This window comes from Hemiscyllium ocellatum, chromosome 30, assembly GCF_020745735.1.
Source record: "Hemiscyllium ocellatum isolate sHemOce1 chromosome 30, sHemOce1.pat.X.cur, whole genome shotgun sequence".
NCBI classification, from domain to species: Eukaryota; Metazoa; Chordata; class Chondrichthyes; order Orectolobiformes; family Hemiscylliidae; genus Hemiscyllium; species Hemiscyllium ocellatum.
Window position 1 is genome coordinate 20,328,052 of NC_083430.1, and position 22,948 is coordinate 20,350,999.

Below are 22,948 nucleotides of genomic sequence, written 5' to 3' on the forward strand. Positions count from 1 at the left end.
CTTACTGCAACTGTACAAGGTGCTGATGAGACAATATATGGAGTACTGTGAACAGTTTTGGATCCCTTATTTAAGGAAAGATGTTAGTGTATTGGAGACAGTCATGGAAGGTTCATTAGGACGATCCCCATGTGGAAGGTTTGCCTTATGAGCAAAGGGTCTCTACTCATTAGAACTGAGATCAATAGAAGGTGATCTCCAAGAAACATACAGGATTCTTAATGGGCTTGAGAGGATGTTTTCCTGCACAGGAGAGTCGAGGACCAGAGGGCATAGTCTCAGAATGAAGGGGCATCAATTTAAGATTGGGATGAAAAGAATGTCATCTCTCAGACAGTTGTTAGACTTTGGAACTCCTTGCTACAAGAGCTACTGAGGAAGAGACCTTGTGTATATTTAAGGCACAAGGATAGATCCTTGATCAGGAGGGGAATCAAGGGTTATAGGGCAAGGGTAGGGAGGTGACAGTGACAAATATCGGATCAATCATGACTATTGAATGGTGGAACAGGCTCTCTGAGCTGAATAGCCTCCCCCTGTTACTGTTTCTTATGGTCTTCTGGAAGTTGAATCAAATGGCAAATTGAGAGAATGGAAACATAGCTTTTTTGTACATCTCCCACATTGCTGTTTGAAGGTACTAGATTTCTGGTTCACTAACAAGACGCGTTTGGTTGTGTCAAGGTAGAGAGGAACAGTCTTTAAAAGTAAGACTTAGCAACTAGATTCATAGATAATTGAATATTTAAGATCTCAGGTTACAGCACTGAGTCATTCAGCAAAAATATAGCCAAGGAATGAAAGAATTACCCATGGGACATCATTTACAGTTGGGAATGGGCCATGTTCTGGCTCAATCTACTGACTAATAATTTATCAGCACTCATTATACCATCACGAAGAACAAAATGCTTAATTATCACTGACACTGACACATATCCCAACTTGAGTCATTGACAATGGGATCCCAGGAGAAAACTAAAATGAACGCAGTCTTATTCAACTATTTAAAAAATCCCAACACAACATTTAGCTTAAATATTTAACATCCATGATAATAAAGCAAATGCTTCACTGTAATGTTGAGAGATTTGGAAAGGAAGCTTTGAGAGGGGGGTCACAGAGAGAAAGAGAATCGCCGTTATATGGAGTGGGTGAGATATTTGTTCAGTTCTTCTCTTACTGTCTCAGAAGTTAAAATGGTAAAAAGAAATACAGAGGAAGAGAATGCAATGTGGACTCATTAGAAACAACTTGATTTTTTTTTCTTGTGAATCACTTTAAACAGGAATCATTACGAGGCTGTGAAGAATTTTATATCTGTTCTTGCATCAAATAATTGGATCTTATTGCCATCCTTTTGAGATGAAATGGGAAGCTACAGGAGCTGGCGGTGCTGATGTTGTATGGTGTAATGATACTGGAGAGCAGAACCAAACTGAATGTAGGCCGTAAACTGAGGAGCCTATTGATGGGGTTTCCTTGTTCATGAACTCAGATGGTCTTCCTAGAATCCTGGAGCTGTGTTATCTTCCTTTTATGTTTGCAGAAAGTCAGCCATCCAGATTCAACCTTCAGTTATTCCATGCAAAATTACAAATGGGCAAGTTAGAATATGGATTTAATTCTTGGGGTAGAAAGACAAGCCAGATTTCTTTTTCAGAGAGAGCGAGAAATCACAGTTACTCTTGGGAGAAATGGTAGACAGTTTTGTGTGCTTTAAATGAGCTGGTCTGCAATTTATATTTTTTTTGGTGAAGAACTCTTCCTGCTATGAGTAGATTCTGAATTATATAAATATGTATGATCCTCTTTGTATGAAGCTTCGTAAGAGCTATGTGCTTCAATGTAATTTTTCGCTTCTTTTCTCTCTACAATAATAGATTGTCAACTCGTAATGGATGAATAGTGTGCACACTTGCACCATTTTGTCACAGTGCCAAGACAACTTTCCAGCTGCTCTAAGTTCATGAAAACATAAGAAATAGCAGAAAGAATGTGTTACTTGGCTATTTGTAAATGCCTCATGACTAAGTATTGATGGTCTTTGACCTCAACTTCATTTTTGTGCACTGTTCCCATTTCTTTCAATAATCTTAACATCTGAAAATCTGTGAATGGGTTTTCTTTTATACTCACTGATTGTGTATTTGTGACTCTCTGGAAGAGAGTATTCCAATGATTTGTAATCCTGTGATTGTCTCTTTTTTTAAATCTTAAATGGTGAACCATTTAATCTGAGACTGGGGCCTGGATCTTTCTGTGGACCCAGGAAAACCTGACCTGTATATTTTTCCATGTTCTGACTTGAACTCCATGTGACTTTGCCTGGAGTTTGTGTCTTTGCTCCATGCTGCATTTTGAGAACCACTGTGGAGTACCGCAAAAATGTGGTGGGGATGCCATATAAAGCAGTGGAAATTGATTTAACTGTCACTGAAAACTCCTGTGACACTCTTATAAAATACTTGTGCAATCACATTGCCAGAGATACTGCAAAGATGTCTCAATTGAAAAACAATTCATCATTTAATTCCCATTGAAATGTTTAAAGAAACAGTCATGTATTCTGAAACCACATCAAATTCTGAAAAGATGTCATTCATTCTTCTGGGTCAACAAATGACAGTTTTTTTTTGTTTTGGAACTCAGCCAAACATTCACAAATATCAAAACATTATCTTCACAACAAGTTTAGAATTATGTCTTCCACACTTCACAGCATCTTGACAACCAATCAATAGAGAGGATCCGAAGCTTGGATTTTTATTAAAGGCGTCCAAAGTAAGAGATGTTTGCTCACAGCCAGAGCTATCATAACTTTAAATCCGAGTGCCAACATGGCAAGGAGAGATTTTTGATTATAATATGAAGTTTTTTTTTGCTTCCAAATAAAATCTGTCACACTCAGTCATTCTTCTACTGCAAGGTTATCAATTAATCCATTGTTTTCCTTTCCCTTCATTCATTGGTTATGAGTGTTATTAACACAGCCAGCATTTATGACCCATCCTAAATACCCTCAGGAAGATGGTGAGCTGCGTTCATGAAGCACTGCAGTCCCTGGGATGTAGGTGTACTCAGAGTGCTTTTAGGAGGGGAGTTTCAGCATCTTGACTCCATGAAAGTGCAACCGTGAAAATGGAGCAGTGTTGTAGTTCAGGGAACTTGCCATTGGTGTCATTCTCATGCATCTGCTGCCTCACACTTCTAATTGGTAGATATTGTGTACTTGGAGAGTACTGTGAAAGATGCTTGGTGAAGTGTCTCAGTGCATCTTTTTGATGGTAATGACTCTGTGGGCTGAATTTTATCAGCTCAGTGTCATTTTTGAAGAGTTCCCATGAAGGGTTCTATCCATCAGCACTAGTGAGTTTTCTTTCATTACCTTCCCTTGCTTGCAGCATTATCTCTCCAGCATTGTCTCCCTGTATTGTCAGAGTTGCCACAGCCAGAAGTACTGGCCATCAGTGGCATCACCTGAGATTCCTGACATAATTGCCTTCCGTAGAGGACCAAGAACAGAGCCCTGTGGAACACCACTCACCACTGACTTCCAGGCAGAATACTTTCCTTACACTACCACTCGCTGTCTTTTGTCGACCAGCCAATTCTGTATCCAGACAGCTAAATGTCCCTGTATCTCATTTCTCCTGATCTTCTGAATGAGCCTACCATGGGGAACCTTGTCAAATGCCTTACTGAAGTTATAGAGTCAAAGAGTTATAGAAACAGAACCTTCGGTCCAACTCGTCTGTGCCGACCCAGATATCCTAAACTAATCAGTCCCATTTGCCAGCCCATTCCCTCTAAACCCTTCCTATCCATGTCACCCATCCATTTGCCTTTTAAATGTTGTCACTATATCAGCCTCCACCACTTCCTTTGGGTAGCTCGTTTCCCACACACACCACCCCTCTGCATGAAAAAGTTCCCCATCAGGTCCTTTTCCCCCTCTCACCTTAAATGTATGTCCTCTAGTTCTGGACTCCCACACCCCTGGGGAAAAAACATTGTCTATTCACCTATCCATGCCCCCTTATGATTTTATACATCTTTAGTTCTGGACTCCCCCCCCCATCCCAGGGGGAAAAGATCTGTCTATTCAACCTATCTGTGCCCCTCATAATTTTCCAAACCTCTATAAGATCACTCCTCAGCCTCTGACACTCCAGGGAAAACAGCTCCAGCCTATCCAGCCTCTCCCTGTTCTAAAGTGTCATGCCTTCACTCTGAGACTGTGTCCTTGGATCCCAGTCTCTCCTAGTACGATCATGTTTTCCATGTCCACTCTTGTAAGGCCTTTTAGTTTCAACCTTCACTCTCCTCTTCATCCTTCTAAACTCCATTGAGTACAAACCCAGAGAACTCAACCGCTCCTCATATGCCAAGCCATTCATCCTCAGCATTACTCTTGTAAACGTCCCATTGTCGCCCTCCAATGCTGACGCATCTTTCCTTAGATTCAAGACCCAAAACTGTTCACAATATTCCAAATGCGGCCTGGCCAGAGCTTTTTACAGTCTTAGCAATACATCTTTGCTCTTGTATTCTAGCCTTCTTGAGATCTTAAATTGCATTTGCATTCTTAATTACCATCTGAACCTGCATGTTCACTTTGAGAGATTCCTGAGTTATGATACTGAAGTTCTCTGTGCTTTGATTTCTTAAGCTTTCCCCATTTAGAAAATAGTCTATGCTTCCATTCCTCCAAACTAAGTGAGTAACCTCATACTTTCCCAGCTGGGGGTGTTCAGTGGAAGCTCAACTAAAGAATCCACATACAGTTCTTCAAACCAGATTCTTTGCAAGTTCCGCAGTGATATGGCAAATGGAGGTCTCTTTGTTTTAAACTTTTATGGTGAGTGGGTATATGTATGTTTTTCCAATATTTTCCCCCCTTTAAGGGCAGCACGGAGGCTCGGTGGTTGGCACTGCTGTCTCACAGCACCGGGGAGCTGGGTTTGTTATGTTCTGGGACTCTCTTAATAAACACAAATAACATATCACAGGTCATGCTGCTATAAAGCGACAGCTGTGTTCCTCTGCAGCCTTGTGCTATTGAAAATCATGCGATTTAAAGCTACTATAGAAAATCACGTGATAGAAGGTCGTGAATAGAAAATCATTATACCCGTTCAGCAGAAAGTTCACATCATCCAAACAATGTCCTCATTGTGTCAATCTCATTGTAGCCAATTTGCACTGACGAAATGTGTGTTGCAGCAGAACTGAAAAAGTGAGGGGCTGGAGAACGCACAGCAGGTCAGGCAGCATCTGAGGAACGAGAGATTGACATTTCGGGCATAACCCATCTTCAGGACTGAAGTTATAGCAAAATGACCTGTATTTCTTTCCCTCTATATCTACTTAAGGACTTCAATTGGCAGTGGAGCAGGAAAACCATCCATGGTATTCCCATCACAAACTTTATTGAATGGGAGGCAGGGAAGTGGTGAGATATCCATCTCACAAGCTTATTTAATAAATGCCTCTTACCATTAGAAAGGGCACAGGTTTCTGCCTAGTGTTGGACCATGAAGTGTAATCAGGTTTTTTTTTGTTTTATTCACTCATGGAATGTGGGTGTCACTGGCTGGCCAGCATTTATTGCCCATTCCTAGTTTCCCTTGAGAAAATAGTGATGAGCTGTCTTCTTGAACCGCTGTAGTCTATGTCTAATTTAAAACATGTCATGAAAGACATACATCAATATTTGTAACCAATTAATAATTTCCAGTCTTCTGTGATTTACAATTTGCATTGTTGCATTTAAACTAAACTTTGTATGTTCTTTTGAAAATTGAAACTGCCTAATTGTTACCTTCAATTCACTTCAGTAATTTTTCTCCATTATGCTCAACTATTGGACCTTATGAAAAATACCTTTAAATAATAGAAGCTGATGGAAGTATACTATATCTTTCACCAATTTCCTTTCAGCTTATGAGTTACACGAATGTCCTGATCCTCGACCGTTTGCCAATGGCATTGTCACAGAATCTGGTTACAATGTTGGACAATCCATTTCATTTGAGTGTTTGCCAGGCTATGAACTTATCGGCCACTCTGTTCTAATCTGTCAACATGGAATTGACAGAAACTGGGATCACCCTCTACCAAGATGTGAAGGTATGATTCACCCCTTTTATTGATAGCACTGATGTTTTATAAATTGCTTTTTATACCATTTGTTAGCAGCTGGATATAGAATAAGTAATAGCTGTTATTTTACATTTGATGCAGAGAGCCATGGAGTTCACTCAATTTATTTTTCAAGATACCTGAGCATATGTTAGAATATTTTACAGTCAAATCTTTGTTCTTAATATTGCATGATAATGCATTTTTCCTCAATTGTTACTATTTTTGTCTTAAGCTGGTGAACTTGATGTAGTCATTCTAACATTAAAGCCATGATGAAGGCTGTGTAACATTACCTGGCATACTCTGTGTTAGTATCAGTATCAGGTATTTTGGATAACTAATAATTTTCCTTACATGGAATAGAATGTATGTACTTTTTTAATGAAAGATTGGGGACACTACAGTGTACATACTATATGCAAGGCTATTCACAAAGTCATGTGGGAGGAGACAATTCAGCCCATTATGTTTACGTTGGCTCTCCAAATGAGCATTATGATTTAATGTCAACCTACCACCTTTTTCCCATATTCAACATCGATATGACTCATTGGAGTAGCATGTTGGAAGTCGTACTATTCGGGGAGTTGTCATAAAAAGTTAACAACTTTAAAATAAATATATAAAATTCCCCAACTCATCTCATTTTCAGACACAGATTGATAGAAAGCACGGGTGAGAATGCTGTACTGAATACGAATTGCTATTTATTACAAGTAATTATCCTTTGGCTACAGGTAAACAATTATGAACCATCAGCATGTGACTCTAAAAATTAAAACATTCATCCCCTTAGACACATACACACATGGTGCACGCACGGTCACTTACTCACACTCGCACAGACACACAATGAGTGAAGGAAAGTTGAAAGGCATTTCATTGGTTCCTATTCATGAGTTGCTAAGGTAACCATCATGACTCTTATACCAGTTGGACTGTTGCTTTTCGGTCAACTTTTTCTCATTGTGCCTCCACTGGTTTGCAAGAGATACAGGTACATGTTTCATGAATTAAATATCTCAGAATAATCAGTTAAAAGTTACAGCTTGCAACAACTGCTGAGGGAAAGCTGATTTGGTTTTCTTCAATTATTTTTTATTGTGGAGAATGGAGAAACAGCCCCTGTGCTGGTGGAGATAAAAGCATTTCTCTCACTATTTTTTCTCTCAGTCCTAAGTTTTTCAATTAATTGAGAACCAATGACATAATTGTTGGCAGACAAAAGACGTTTGTCATCAATAAGCGGCCAATTGTTCATGGACCAATCAACTTCTTGTTGCCACCCAGCAGCATCTGTGTGTATACAGAACCCCTCAGCTTGAATCCATCTGCAACTACTTAATTACTACTTGTTCAAACAGCTATTTACACGATACTTGCCATGAGTGCTAGGTTACTTGCTTTTCATAACTTTCAAAAATCCTTTCATCATTTCTTTCTCATTTTGGTCCACGATTTAAAAAAAACATGAAAAATACAAAGACACAGTCTAAATTTCTGTGTGAGAGCCAATTTTAAATACCATTAATTTTAATGCTGCGAATTTATAAAGTAGACTTTACAAATTGAGATGATGGAATAAAACGGAAAAAAAACATGCTTTCATCAGAAATCATTTATTGTCTCCCATATTAATGCATTATTTCTTTTATTTTAGAGACATGGAATGCTACGTTACTCATGGCTGTAAATCAATTTGTACGACATGTAATTGATTCTCATATTGCCACCTTAACATTGTGATAAGTTAGTGCTGTGTGCAAAAAATTCAGAGTGGCTATCACTAATGCATTTAAAAATCCCTGTGTTTGCTTTCTAAAACAATTAAAACAGTTATTTAAAACAGTTATTTATGCTAACCAGGTTTGATGCTCATGCTGTCATCCTAAAGAGAGTTGTCTTCCTAATTTCAGTTCCTTGTGGAGGCAACATCACCACTTACAATGGCACAATCTACTCTCCTGGCTATCCAAATGAATATCCAAACTCTCAGGATTGCACATGGCTTGTGACAGTGCCTGTGGGCTATGGGATTTACGTCAACTTAACTGTGCTGCAAACTGAACCTGGCAATGACTTCATTACTATATGGTATGAATTTCTGTTCCATTTGCACATTTCGCCATCCACACTGATCCTTTGCTGCCCAGTACACTGCAAATCCTCACTGGTTGAGATGGCCACCCAGCAACATAGCATATTAGTTGGTCAAGTTGAATGTTGACATTACTTTGCTGGAAACAAAAATGTAAATCATTTGAGGCAGATAATGCTCCACTGACCATGAATACTTTGGAAATCAAAGAAGTAGATGATGCCAAAGTTGCAAGTAATCTCACTGACTATGGACCAATAGAGAATTCGGTGCCCAAAGCACCAGCCCAAACCTCATCCTATTCCAAGCACGTCCATCTACTTGAGATTGATTCCACTTTTCTCAATTTTACAGCCCCCTCCCCACACCACTGTCAATCTATAAGAACTATTTATACAACCTCTGACTCACTGATTTAAAACTTATTTTCATGAGAGTTTGTTATGCTTACATGATAGTTTATTCTTTTCTGTCATTTAATCACCATTGTCCCTCCATTTTTCCTCTTTGTCCCTGGCCCTGTTCCTCTTCAATAGCTGTTTTGTTTGTTACATTCCTGGCTCAGATGAAAGGCAATCAACTTGAAACATGCACTCAACCTTCCTGTCCTAACTGATGTTGCTTGTCCTGCTCAGCTTTCTTCCAAAGCTGTCTGTTTCTCGCCCTGGCACAAGGCGACAAAGCAGAAGATTGGTGTAGGGTAGATTTAAATTGAAGATCAAGTGAGTGTGTGCTAATCAGGCCCTTGAATTTTGTATCACCCACTTGACCTCAATGGAAAGTGTCCACCTGTGTGAACCTGGAGCAAGGGCATCATTTATTCATTATGCTTTGAACAAAAGACAACTTCATAGATTTCAGAAGAGTTTTCTCACCTCATTTAACCATTGGAAATGTTCATTGGGAGGGAGGAAAAGAGCAGACATTGTCATGAAGCATAAATATCATAAAATCCAGTGCATTGATCTCGGAGCTATTTCACTTGCATCTTTTTTTGGTTAATTGTGTCAGGATCACATCAATGCCCAAGTCCTTTATTCAATATTGAAAGTCATAATGACCTTCAGGAAGACACAAAATATGCATTGGAGCAGGATGAGATAAATCTTCTAATTTTTCTTTCTGTTTCAAAATTGCCTTCAATTGCCAAGGCCCAAGCTTCAGAAGTTTCTTTCTAAAACCTGTCTGTTTCTAAATCACCTCCCTGAAGACACAGAAGTGTTAGAGAAAAGACTGGCTGTCAAATTTTCTTTGACAATGCTACTGTGAAGTTAATTCATTTTTGCAGCATTAAAGGTGCTATGTATGTACAAACTATTGTTATGGTAAGTCAGATGACAGCTGAATAGTGAAATAGGCAGACAACTTAGTTTGGTTTATAAATAAGTTCAATTCTAAAGGAGAAGAATTGAGGCATATTAGAAGATATTGGAACAGTAGGCTCAATTTATCAGAAGCAATGGGTGAATTTAGGCTCAAATCCTATACCTGAGAAAAATCATGTGAACGAATTCCTTCCTCATCAGACAGTTGGAATTGAATTAAAACACAAAGATTCATCTTGTACTGCTATGACTTGATAACACTTCATAGAAGAAATGCCAGCCTCCTTTATTTTTTATTTATTTCTGTGCGCCCTATTTCTCATAATTCATCTAAAGTTTCACTATCTACTTTCAGGGATGGAGCTCAGCAAAGTGCACCTCAGCTGGGGGTGTTCAGTGGAAGCTCAACTAAAGAATCCACATACAGTTCTTCAAACCAGATTCTTTGCAAGTTCCGCAGTGATATGGCAAATGGAGGTCTCTTTGTTTTAAACTTTTATGGTGAGTGGGTATATGGATATTTTTCCTTTTTTTTTACCCCGTTAAGGGCAGCACGGTGGCTCAGTGGTTAACACTGCTGTCTCACAGCACCAGGGACCTGGGTTCAGTTCTAGCCTTGGGTAACTGTCTGTGTGGAGTTTGCACATTCTCCCCGTGTCTGTGTGGGTTTCCTCCAGACGCTCCAATTTCCTCCTACAGTCTGAACATGTGCAGGCAAGGTGGATTAGCCATCAGAAATGTAGGGTTACAGGAATAAGGTTGTGGGATGGGTTCAGGTGGAATGCACTTTGGAGGGTCAGTGTAGACTCGATGGGTGGAATGGCCTGCTTCACATTGTAGGAATTCTATGATTTAATGATTTTGTTCTCAGTAGTACAGAGAACATGCTATGTAGTAATTTAATGATTGGAGACTTGTGCTTCCAAGTATTCAGCTGGAACTACACTTTGCTCATTCCTATAACACTCGCAAAGGTTTTTCACTTTTTATCTTTGTTCCTGCATGGCCCCTGATAGGACTGATAGGACTGCATGTGAAAATTGCAGTTTATAATAAGGGTAACAAAACCCTACTATTCAACATGTAAGTGGTGAAGGAGCACTGCTGGACAAAATAACTTTTATAGATCGGAGGATCTATAAAACTTTAACTGTGAATATTCTGTAAAGCTGGGTAATTTGTAAAAAGCTTGATACCAGCTGAGAGATATTAGCTTTTCAATCAGTAGTAAGCCTCAGCAAGACATTATCCATCACTTTTTCTAATCATGATATATTTGAGAAATGCAAATCTTTTGGATGAGAAAAGTGTATTAACTCAATAGTTTTATTTAACTTGTCATCTGAATTCCATTCTGATTGGGTGAGTGACAAGAGTATGGCCCTAATTCCCATTGCTCTCAAACCTTAGTGAGTATCCATTGAATCAACATGACATCTCCATTTATCACTCCACTTGTACATTACCCAAGCTGCCAGGTTAGCATAGAACTATGACCAGTTTTGCACATTACTACTGCAAGCTGCATTTAACCCTTCCAAATTCATTTGATTTGGAATTCTCAATGATGCTACTTTGTTTGAAAAAGTGAGAAAAAGGTAAGTGCAGCAGGTGTATCTCGCCCCTCGTAGGACATGCCAAATTGCTTTAAACCCAAGAATCTGTGCAAGAATATCACACCATGTACCTGACTGACGACACTAAATTTGTTGCCCACATAATTCTTTCACACTCAGGCTATTTCGCACATGTTAGCCAGTCATGAAATCACATCCTGGACACTTTTGAATCCTGTGAACATTTGCATATATGGGTGAGCATATGGGTGGATATGGTCAGTCCGTGCTTGCTGCAACCAGCTGGCAGGATATACTGTTTGACATAGACTGCAAGTCTTTGTGTCATAAAACTGATATTCATAGCATCCCACCAGCACTAATGTTCATATATTTCATTTTGATGATAAGCAGAATATTTTTTTGATTTGCATATTTTCTTACACATTTCACATATGTAAGTGTTTGCCAACTTTGATTTCAGTGCTGCATGTAAAAATGTCCTTGCATGTCTTTATGGACTCCACCCTGCACTCAAATCTATCTTTAAAATGGAGCAATCAGTTGAGCCCCTTTTCCTTGATTTTCTTGTCTAAACATCAGCCAGTGGTTCTCTAATACGACCATGCAAGTCCACTTTGTTCAGTATCTGTGTTGAAATTCCTATGATGGTAAATAGGATTGGAGGCATTTCTTCACTTGCAGGCTGAATGTTAAAAAAAGAGTGCATTTAAAAAATCCTGAGAAATTGGCTACCCTGAAGAGATCATTTACTGAATATAGCTCAAACTCATAAATGGGTCTAATGCTGTCAGTTTTGGTCTGAAAAGCTTCCTTAGATTACTCTAGAATGGGAAAGAATCTGAAATGATCAAGGTGAAGTTCACTTTTTTGCAAGGTTTGTGATGCAAGTTCACTGTTTCATGTTGCTGTCCTACAGTAACAACACAGTTGGTGTTGGTCACTTAACAGCATGCTGTCAGCAAGCCAAACACATGTTCTGTTAAACACGCAAATTTGTTCATGTACTACATGAATTTCAATGCCAGTATGCTGCTAGATCTGTTGCACAGCCCAGAGACTGGTATCTAACTGTGTCAAATAGCATATCACTTTGGCTGTTCACAATAAGCATGCTACTGACCATATCCAGAGAGCTGAGAGGTCAATCCATGTTCAAGCAGCTTGTATTTGCAAAATTCTCAACACCGTGACCAATATTAGCTGTAATTCCACAACTGGGCACTTTGTACTGTGTGTCCAAATAATTATGTTGACAACCAATTTAGAATTAGGAGAAAGTGAGTACTGCAGATGCTGGAGATTAGAGTCAAGAGTGTGGTGCTGGAAAAAGCACAGCAGGTCAGGCAGCATCCGAGGAGCAGGAAAATCAATGTTTTGGGCAAAAGCCCTTCATCAGGAATGAGGAACCAGTTTAGGATTGTCTGTCAGGCTCGCCAGTATGGCACAGATGCACAGACTGGGAACTACGTATATTACACTTTGTCAAATACTGTGTTGAGGTCTATATGCAACAAGTGTTTGGCCCTTTACTGTCCATTTGACATGTAATTTCCCTCAACAAGATCAAGGACATTTTTACGTGATTATCTCATTGTTAAACTCACGATCTGAGCATCATGATCTGTCAGTTTGAATAAATTGCATTAGTTGTGCATGAATATAAAATTCCCTTGGTACTACCATTTTAACCCTAAAGTGTTACCATCTTTTTGGACTGTCACCTGGTTCCAGGGCCTTGCTAGAAACTTCCATTCTCTCAACTGCCTATGTTTTTGTATCACTGATTAGATTAATCGAATCAGTAAAATAAGAAAGTGAAATGACCGTATTGATGACAATCAACTCTGTTCTTCTCTCCCTTATTAATTCATCAAACTAATGAATTACACTTTTATCTGTAAATTTTCTTTAAATAAAATATACCTTTCATTCATCCTTTGTGTGAAGTTGCAACAACAATCTTCCATCAATTTTTACTTTCTGGGTCTGAAGACTGCAAGGATGAGCCTCAGTAACAAACTGTTTTCTCACTGACGCTGTCCTGTAATCTCCCTGGGCTCTGTTAAAATATAATTGTGTTGGATATGTCAAATACCTAAAAAGAGTAGCTTTGCCTAAGCAGTATAGCATTTGAAGTATGACTGTTAATTTAATTCAGCATCTCCACTGGGAGAAAAGCGAGAATCTTAAAAGCTGCTTTGAACATTGAGAGTAATAATGTGACTGTAATACACTCCACATCGTGCTCCCATAATGAATTCAGTTTCCAAACTGTGTGCCATCTCTGAGCTCACCTATGCAGCATGGAAATTAGCCACTTAATGACAAGCATACAACTCATTATAGATGGTAGACAAGAGCTTAGTTAGGATGAGATGGCTGCTATTATTCTCCCAACTAAAAAGTGGGGTCATAGCTCACCCATAGTAATGAGCTTCATTTGTCTTCATCTTTTAACACCTATAACTGTGTTGTTTTGGCCTCACCATTATACATTGCTGATGGCATTCATTTTGCCTGCTGTTGGTTTAATCACCTGACTCAGTGAATTTTGTTCAAGCTGAAATGATAATTTGGAATAAAAGATAGTAAAATTGAAATAATTCATCAGTTGAAACAGAATACATAAGGCTGATGGACTAACACATCCATTTGATTGGGTTTTTTTGCTGCAATTACCTAATATGATGATGGTACATTGGAAATGACTGAGTGCTGCTCTGGGTTTGAATATAATTCTCTCATCTTTGGGACTTAAATATGAAATGGAGTCTGTCTGACAGGTTAAAAGCCCCCTCTTTATGATGTGTGTAACATACCCAAACAAAATGAATTCAGGCAGAGTCAACTTAGTTCCTGAAGGGTATGAATCGTGAGCTCAAACTGCTGGTAATTAGCGACTAACTGGCAATAAACTGGCTGCCTCATTCAGACAGGGCATGAGGATGGCTGGTGCAGAAAGTGTAAAGATCACACTAGTGCAGCAAGGGGTGCTTTCCAAGATTTGCTTGAAATGTAGAATTGGGAAAATTTTAAAAGTAAGTTTAATGATAACTTTAACTACTTCTGTGGCTGATCAAACATCACTTTTTTTTGCTGCATTTGAATCCCAAGACTAAAGGATTATTCTTGGAAATGGTCATTCTTTATTTCAGAATGCAAATGAAATTATAGCAAGGCTTCAAAATAAATAAGTACTTCAGATGATACAATGAATCTTTGCCAGTGTTCACACATATAATAACCAGCTACTGGCATTTCTGCTGTTGCTCCATTTTGTGTTAGAGCAAAGATATGCACATTTGAAATGCTAATAGTGCTGTTGCTTCATGTCAAATAATTTAAAGGTTATTATTATTTTTGATGCTTTTGGTTTTTTTCCCATGTCATCCTTGGCATAGTTTATTGATCTTCTGAGAATTAAATATTGGTAAAAGCAGTGAGAATAGCTTTGGCAAAATGTTGGTAAGATCCTATTCTGATATGGTTATGTTACAAATTCTTAAATACAAAGGTACCAACCATTCTGCGAAATTTACATTTTGTAATCTTATCAAAATTCTGATTTTTGTCATGACAGACAGCCAGAAAATGTAGAAAGACATCAGGAATCTCAAGTCCCCTAATCTTGGCGTTTCTCACCTTTGTGGCATGCACTGTAGTTTGCAGGTCCCGGAGGCAATGGTAATTTAAAAGATCAGCTGCCTCCACGAGAATCACATTTTGGAATGTCTCATGTCAAAAGCCTGGCATGTGATGTTTGGACCAGCTAAGAGCAAATCTGTTCTCAATACATTTCAGTTGGATAGCCAGGATACCCTTTTAGACAGCTGAGTTGTGCCTGCAGACATAAAGTCCCAAGACTCCTTGGGGATAGGGTGTCAGGGGTCCTTAGGACAGGTATCCTTTGGATGGAGATGTCAGAGATCCGAGAAGGGGGGTGGGGAGGAATGGTTCAGGTGCCCATCGAAGCTGTTAACTATGGAAAGGATTTTGACTATAAAGTGTATAAATTCTTAGATCTTGACAAGTTTCACGATGCTATCAAGAAATATCAACAGATCTTGATCTGGTGAAGTGTCAAAATGTCCATTTATGAATGAAAGTGTTTTTTTCTCAGTAGAGTGTGTTCTGCAATATAGAAATGTAAGGAAAAGAACTATTTTTTTCTCCTATGTGCATGTACTTGTGGTACTCAAGTCGGCATAGTAGGTGAAGGGGAAAGGGTGTACGATAGGAGACACTAAGTTGGTGTTGAAGAAGAGGAACTGAGGAGATTGGGTAAGGGATATTTCCTGGTGTAGTGAAGCTAAGGAAATGTGTGATGGGGCTTGAGAGGTTTGGAGAGGGTTGTATATTTCTCCTCTTCAGGAAACATAAGGAATAGGAAGTCCCAAATTCCAACTAAGCATTGAACAGCAAGATGAGATTTTCACTAATAAGCAGCAAGGAGACTATTTGTGTAAATTAGCATGTATTAGCATCCTTATTGTTATGCAATCTCATCTTATTGATCTGCAGTTTCCCATTCTCCCACCTGCCATATAGAAACTAGACAACACCTCTACTAATGATGTTTTGAATTAATTTTGCTAAGTTTCCATCGACTGTTTAATTTTTGTTCTTGTTACAGTGCACCACCACAATCAAATTTGTTTAAGATTAATTTTAAAATTGTAGGAACGAGATGATGATAACTCCTGACATGAAAGTCAGAGCAATAACCTGATGACATCAGCCTAGCTCACTGCTTGCTAGTCTGGGCCTCCAGTTTGGGCACCGGACACCTGCATCTCTGGGTGTTTTTCATTGGCAGTGACCTCTCGCAGCCCCTGTTCACCATGATCTCCATTGCCCTGTTGATAAAGCGCGGTGCCAATTTCCCTCTGTCTGATATGAATGTGACAATTCACCATGCCCATTGAGAACCCGTGCCAAATGGAGACGTCAAAGTATTAGATGGGGTCCAAGCATGATGGACAGTGAAAGTCTCTTAACTTCACTGCTAAGTCTGTTTTTCTGAAAAATTCACATACAACCGCACTGAGTATAGTCGTGTGATTTCTCATCAGTAATTCAAGCATCATTGCATCTTTAAAGATAGTTGTCCAGTTTTTTTTCTAGTTGAATTATTTTTAAAATGAAGATATTTTTGTCCAAACAATTAAATGGTGCGTCTCCAGCCATTAAATGCTCTGTGTGACTCCCATCAACATACTATTGATACGGATTGAAGAGATGTCTTTCATTGTTGGGGACTAAGGTAGTGGGGTGAGGTACTTAGGAGCTTGATAAGTTGTGTAGACCTGCCATCCCTCCTCCATGGGATTGGAATATATGCCGTGATGTCAATCAGTGTTAGTTATCTGATAGAGGTTGAAATTACTTGAGACTGCTTCAAAACTCTGCCTTTCTAAGAATTCAACTCCTGATTTCAGCCAATAAATATTAAAATTTAACATTACATATAAGCATATCTGAACATTGCTGACCAATGCCTCCCCTTCAACTATAATAAGTGCTAGCTTTCATCACTTTCCGTGATGGTGAATAACAAACCATTTCTGTTTTGAGCAGTATGTTAATCAGAATGTTAACCTGCATGCTCTACAAAGCAATATCATAACAAACACATCCTAGAGACCCTAGTTTACTTGCACTGATTTTGAACCATCAATACATATTCACCAATATAAGAATTATCCTGAAGTGCTTCAAATAGCTTGACCAAGTATGAAACCTATGATTGTAATACAGAAAGGAAGAAATTAGATCATTTTAATCATGTTCAGTTGTCATCCAAATGATTACACTTCATCAAACATGGAATCAAAGCCAAAGAAGTCAGCTTCACTCTTGACAGGATGAGGGACAGTCAGAGGTTTCCACTGCAGTAAAGTCTATTCACCATAATAATCTTACACACAATAGGTTTCCTCATTGTAAATTGAACCTTGACCTTACTGTTGTAGTGATTCACTTGCATATCTCTGAATCACTACAACTAGATATTCCAAATAGTTCTTTGTTTCATTTTCCGAATATGGAACTCATTAAGATGTTACACTCCATGGTTTGTTTGGATAGGAAACTGACTGCCTCAAACTTGAGGATCTCATGAGGCTGCAACACAAACCCTCCAGCTAAGGCTAAAATCTCAGAGGCACTGAAAGAGAAGTCAGAAACTCTCATTCATTTCACATGATCTGAGTCAAATTTATCTTTTGCAGTCACACAAAATTGGCAAGGATGAGGCATTTGACTGTTTTACATCGCGTCTGATTCTTCATTTTCCTTTGAAGAAGGTTGTAAGTTCCCTCCCAAAAGCTCTCCTCCTCACTCCCCTCTATTAAGATGCTATTTAAAATGAAGCTCTTTCGAGTAAGCCTTTAGCGAGCTGTTCTAATATCTCCTTCTGCCTTGTGCCCGCTCTTTGTATATTGCACTTCTGTAAAACAGCTTTGAACTTTTGAACTGCATATCAGTGTTTTATGTATGATTGCTGTTTTATTTAGATGGAACAATTGATTGTAAGAAAATAAGTGGGTTTTGATGGTGAAACTCTAACTTGAAGTGAGTCATATTGCCTTCCTAGACTACTCATTTGAATCCTAATATGTGCTGCTCCATTTAAAGAGTTCATAGAACACTTGTATATTGCTCAGACTTCAGATCAACTTCTCTTTGCATTTCCTTTATATTTGTCCCACTATTCCTTCACTTATTTGCTTGATATTTTCCTCCAACTTGACTCCCATGTCTTTCTGACAACTGATGTGTCTTTGTTAATGGTTATTGATGCTGCCACAGTCCACTTAGAGCTATCCAAGACTCCCTTGCACCTTATTCTCACTTTGTAGGCAATAAATTGATTTGACATTTCAGTAAAGACTGAGGGGCCATCATGTCCCAAGAAACTTTCTCTCTTACTGCAGCTGCAAAAATCCAGTTGATAATGTCAAAGGCAAATTGAGTAAAAGGACAAGTGTATGATATTGAAGAGAAAAGAAGGGAGCATGTTGAATGGTAATCGTTTGGACTTTTTAAAAATCAAATGCAAATTTAATGTAAAGCAAATCACATGGTACTCAAAAATTGTGGGCATATTTCTTTTTAAAGCACTTAACTAATTCCAAAATATTTTGTTCATTTCTATGCTAAAGAACAGCTCAAAGTTTGAGTGGATGAGATGCAGTAATTGTAACTGTAATGTCAAATGTTGTCGTTTTCATTGCAGCGTATCAGCTGAGGAAATGTCGCCCTCCTGTCTCTGTGCCAAATGCTGAAATATTCACTGAAGATGAAGAGTTTGAAATTGGTAATTCTGTGATCTATTTTTAATGTCAATTATCAGGAGGGATTGTAGTAAAGACCCATCTGGTTCATCAATTCCCTTTAAGAAAATCTGCCATCCTTACCTTATCTAGCCTGTGTGACACCAGATTCATAGCAATGTGTTTGATTCTTAAATGGCTTCTGAAATAGCCTAACTAGCCACTCAATAGCAAGTAGGGATGAGCAAACAATGCCTGCCTTGCCAATGATATCCACATCCCACACAAGAATTTTAGGCTGCAGTGCTTAATGTTTCTTCATTTAGTTGCTTGTTTCTGGAGATTGTGGTCCCAAGGACCTGTAGACTTTCAATCTCTGTATAAAGGCCTGAAGAACAAGGTGATGAAGCCCATCAGAAGATACCTACTCTGAGGAGAAGTGTTGAGGTTTCCTCAGGAATTTTGTCAGTGTCCCTATCAGCTCTTTGCAGGGCACAAAAATGCCACAGAAAATTTAATAATGGTTTCCAGGGTTCAAGACAGGATTCCACAGGTGAGATTTAGGTTTGGTCCCTAATAAATCTCAATGTCTCATTTCCGTGTCTCAGAACAGAAATTCCCAACCTTAGACTCAGTCTACCTTGCCTTTGGAATGTAATGATTCCATTGTCTGTACACTTCCCAAAGGTGGGACCAGAAATTGTAAAATGTACTTTGGTTTCCCTCGAGGTCCGAGTTCCCTCTGCTATTTTGCGTACCTCGATTATACGAGGTTTGCAACTTCTGGTTGCCAGGTTGCTTGGTCCTGTCACCTTTATTAAAGCTGCCACAGATCTGATTGCTTTTGTCCAAGCCCCCGGCTTCCCATGTCCACTTTTCCAGCACGGTCTCCTCTGTCTTGTGGCCTACAGCCTTCAGTGTCTAGTTCCTGCTAGCTTTGTCCAGACTGCTTGACCCTATTAACATCCTGTACCCCCGGCTCCCTCTCCTTCTCTCCCCCCCTGTCAGCACCCTATTATCTGATTTATCTGTTGTGTGACCCTTGATTTCTCATGTTTGATTTTCTATCTCCTCATAGCCTCCCCTCCCTGATTGAGCCCCATCTTCCATGCCCAGTCTTCCCTTTCTGGTTGCTCCCACCACAACCTCCCCTTTCTGATTTACCTATTTGCTGAAGGACAGGTCCTCATGTTTCTGTTTGTAACAGGATACCCCACAATTACTCCCATCTCTTCAGACCAGCCCCTGCTTTACTTAACCCCTCGCTTTGCTCAGTGGCAATACTGCCATGAGAACTCCCAAAAGTGAGACTGAGAGGAATTTGATTTGCGTGTCCACAACCTACCATATGCAAACAATGCCATCCCCCAACATTGCCTGGGTGATAGTCTGGGAGGTTGAAAACAGCTGACATTTGGATCTGTTGAAAAAAAATCGAGAAACGTTAGCATTCATAAAAATCGACAAGAATTTCTGAGGTATTCTCAACTATATTTGCTTTGTTTATGTGCTTGTCCTTAACTCTGCTCTTGTATACATCAAGGTGACATTATCAAGTACCAGTGCCTCCCTGGATTTACTCTGATTGGAAATGAAATATTAACGTGTCGTTTAGGAACACACCTGCAGTTTGAAGGACCTCCTCCATCATGTGAAGGTACTTTCAGAGAAGATATAATTGAATTACAGTAAATACTGCAGCAGGAGCTAATTGTAGGTGCAGCTCAATTATACATCAACTGTGAGGTTTCATCACAGGAAGTGATACTTTGATTCTCATTCCTTCTTTTTTGTAAATTGCGCTTTTAATTTATCAATTTTTGTTGTTTGTTTTGTCTGTGGGAGCAGCCACAATTGAATAACTCAGTGACTCACACCTGAGGCTCTTGCACAGCATCCCCATGGTTTTACATGCACTCTCACCATAGGCTGTTCCATCCAATGATCTAAATGTATGTCATTAATTTATAATGAGAAGGGAACTGGAATGCCAGTCAAATAGTGTGAAATCATGTACAGGTCAAAACAGACTCTGTAATAAGATTGAAAGCACCATTACAGACAGCATGAACAAATGTATCTGGGTGAATGCATAGCAGGAGTAGTGATATAATTGCTAATTGTGAAAAGAATAACTAAGTATGTATATTGTGGTGCCAATCTTCACACATAACACATATATTGGCCAGTATATAGCGCTATATAGCAGGATTAAGGATAATTGTATCCAGAAAGTTACAGAGCATGATTATGTGGGGAATGTATCAGATTTGTCTCAAGCTGAACTAACAGGGGCATGTGTCTCAGGCTTTTTAAGTTTGTTGTGGTAAACTGTAGGCATTGGTCATCCATTTCTGTTTCTAAATATACAAATTGGTTGCATATTGGGATTATTCATGTATGAATAAAGTTGTAGATTATTTGTCATTTAGATTTCGTATATATGAAAAAGACAGCTTTGAAAGGGTGTTTCATGTTGTTTCACATCACACTGAGCTTTATTCACCTGCAAATTGATTTTTTGTTTAGTTATTCAAACTCTAAAACCACTTTGAGCCTACTGCCTTTATGCAAGTTATCTCTCCAAAGTATTTCAAAATGCCATTGTGAAGAGCTACTTTCTTACTTTAAAGTCACAGGTACATGCATAGGGATGAACAAAAGAACCAAAAGTGTCCCTCCCCTTTGACATAACCAAAGCCAACAGTCCACAGGGCTTGTGGTGTGCCTGGTGATGCGTTGAAGAGAAATCAATGATTCACTGCACAACATTGTCACCTATTGCCAGGAAAGTAGAAATGCTTTGAGGTAAAATATCTTAAGCTGAACAGAAATGAGAAACCTCTGTCAAGGAAGATTTGACAAGGTCTCTTCATTTCTCTCCATTCTCTTCATTAAGGCAGTCAAAAGAAGGAAATGCGATGCGCAAACCTGGAAGGGAGTAAAAGGAGCATAAATGCAGCCAGATATCCGTTTAAAAATGAAGAGACGGACAGCAGGGCGGCACGGTGGCACAGTGGTTAGCACTGCTGCCTCACAGCGCCTGTAGACCCGGGTTCAATTCCCGACTCAGGCGACTGACTGTGTGGAGTTTGCACGTTCTCCCCGTGTCTGCGTGGGTTTCCTCCGGGTGCTCCGGTTTCCTCCCACAGTCACAAAGATGTGCGGGTCAGGTGAATTGGCCATGCTAAATTGCCCATAGTGTTAGGTAAAGGGGTAAATGTAGGCGTATGGGTGGGTTGCGCTTCGGCGGGTCGGTGTGGACTTGTTGGGCCGAAGGGCCTGTTTCCACACTGTAAGTCTAATCTAATCTAAAAAAAGCAGCTACTTTCTTTTTGTAAATATATTTATTAGCAATTTATTTTAACTTCACCAAATTTATTGAAAAATACAATCAATAACAAATAAGGAGCTACTTTTAATGTTACATCCTAGAGGATATAGGGATAGTGTATAGTATATTAACTCATGAAACACAATTGAGACCCATTGGCAGTAAGAATTCAGAATAAAATTAATCAGAGCCATCCCGGTTCGGTTCCTTAAAGGCTGAATTTCAAGAACCTTCTTTGCTCAGTGCTAACAATAACAGTTCAGTGTGGCAAGACAGAATGCAGTTGGAAATGGGGTAATTTAATTGATGTAATGAAGGATAAAAGTGCCTGATTGAAAAAGAGTGGATGTCTGACTATAATTTAGACATGTATTTGTTGACTATATCGATTAAAATAGAGGTAAGCATGGTAGGATAATTCAGGCCACAATGTCTGGTCTGGGCTGCAAGACACATTCTCGGACTGATCCAAGAATTAGAACCTCACTTTTAACTGATTTATTATCTGGCCCCAATGACCCTGGTGGAAAAATCAGCTGCATTGTTATCGACACTCAGGGTCAGTCAAGTGGTTATGCAACAAAGTGATCAACCATGGTACAGGGGGTAGCGCTTATCTTTCAGTAACCATTCATGTAAGGTGTATGGCGCTTGAAATAAATCAGAAACTTGAGAGTCTTCAAGGATCATGTTAGCTTCCATGATATTTAAGACCCCAATATGCCTTAGAATCAACCAGATGCATAAGACTTCAGCACAGCTGTCATCTTGACACTACACGGATAGGAATGGAAATCGACACCTTCAGGTTTAGGTCCAGCTTCAACAGTTGCCATATTTGATTAGATTAGATTAGATTACTTACAGCGTGGAAACAGGCCATTCGGCCCAACAAGTCCACACCGATCCTCTGAATAGCAACCCACCCACACCCATTCCCTCCATTTACCTTCACCTAACGCTACAGGCAATTTAGCATGGCCAATTTCACCCAACCTGCACATCTTTGGACTGTAGGAGGAAACCGGAGCACCCAGAGGAAATCCACGCAGACACGAAGAATGTGCAAACTCCACACAGACAGTCGCCAAAGCGGGAATTGAACCCGGGTCTCCGGCACTGTGAGGCAGCAATGCTAACCACTGAACCACTGTGCCACCCATTTCTGTGACATGTTCCAGGACATCCTC

At 39.4% G+C, this 22,948-nt stretch overlaps 1 protein-coding gene across 1 annotated transcript in view; it reads left to right on the plus strand.

The window, feature by feature from the left end:
* The window catches only part of csmd2 (CUB and Sushi multiple domains 2), a 605,906-nt gene that overhangs the window by 448,321 nt on the left and 134,637 nt on the right, over positions 1 to 22,948 (plus strand). Inside the window, exons 37-41 of the mRNA XM_060847269.1 lie at positions 5,944 to 6,132; positions 8,064 to 8,241; positions 9,926 to 10,071; positions 18,388 to 18,468; positions 19,968 to 20,081. Of these exons, the coding sequence (XP_060703252.1) occupies positions 5,944 to 6,132; positions 8,064 to 8,241; positions 9,926 to 10,071; positions 18,388 to 18,468; positions 19,968 to 20,081 (708 nt within the window). The remainder of the gene's footprint in view (positions 1 to 5,943; positions 6,133 to 8,063; positions 8,242 to 9,925; positions 10,072 to 18,387; positions 18,469 to 19,967; positions 20,082 to 22,948) is intronic.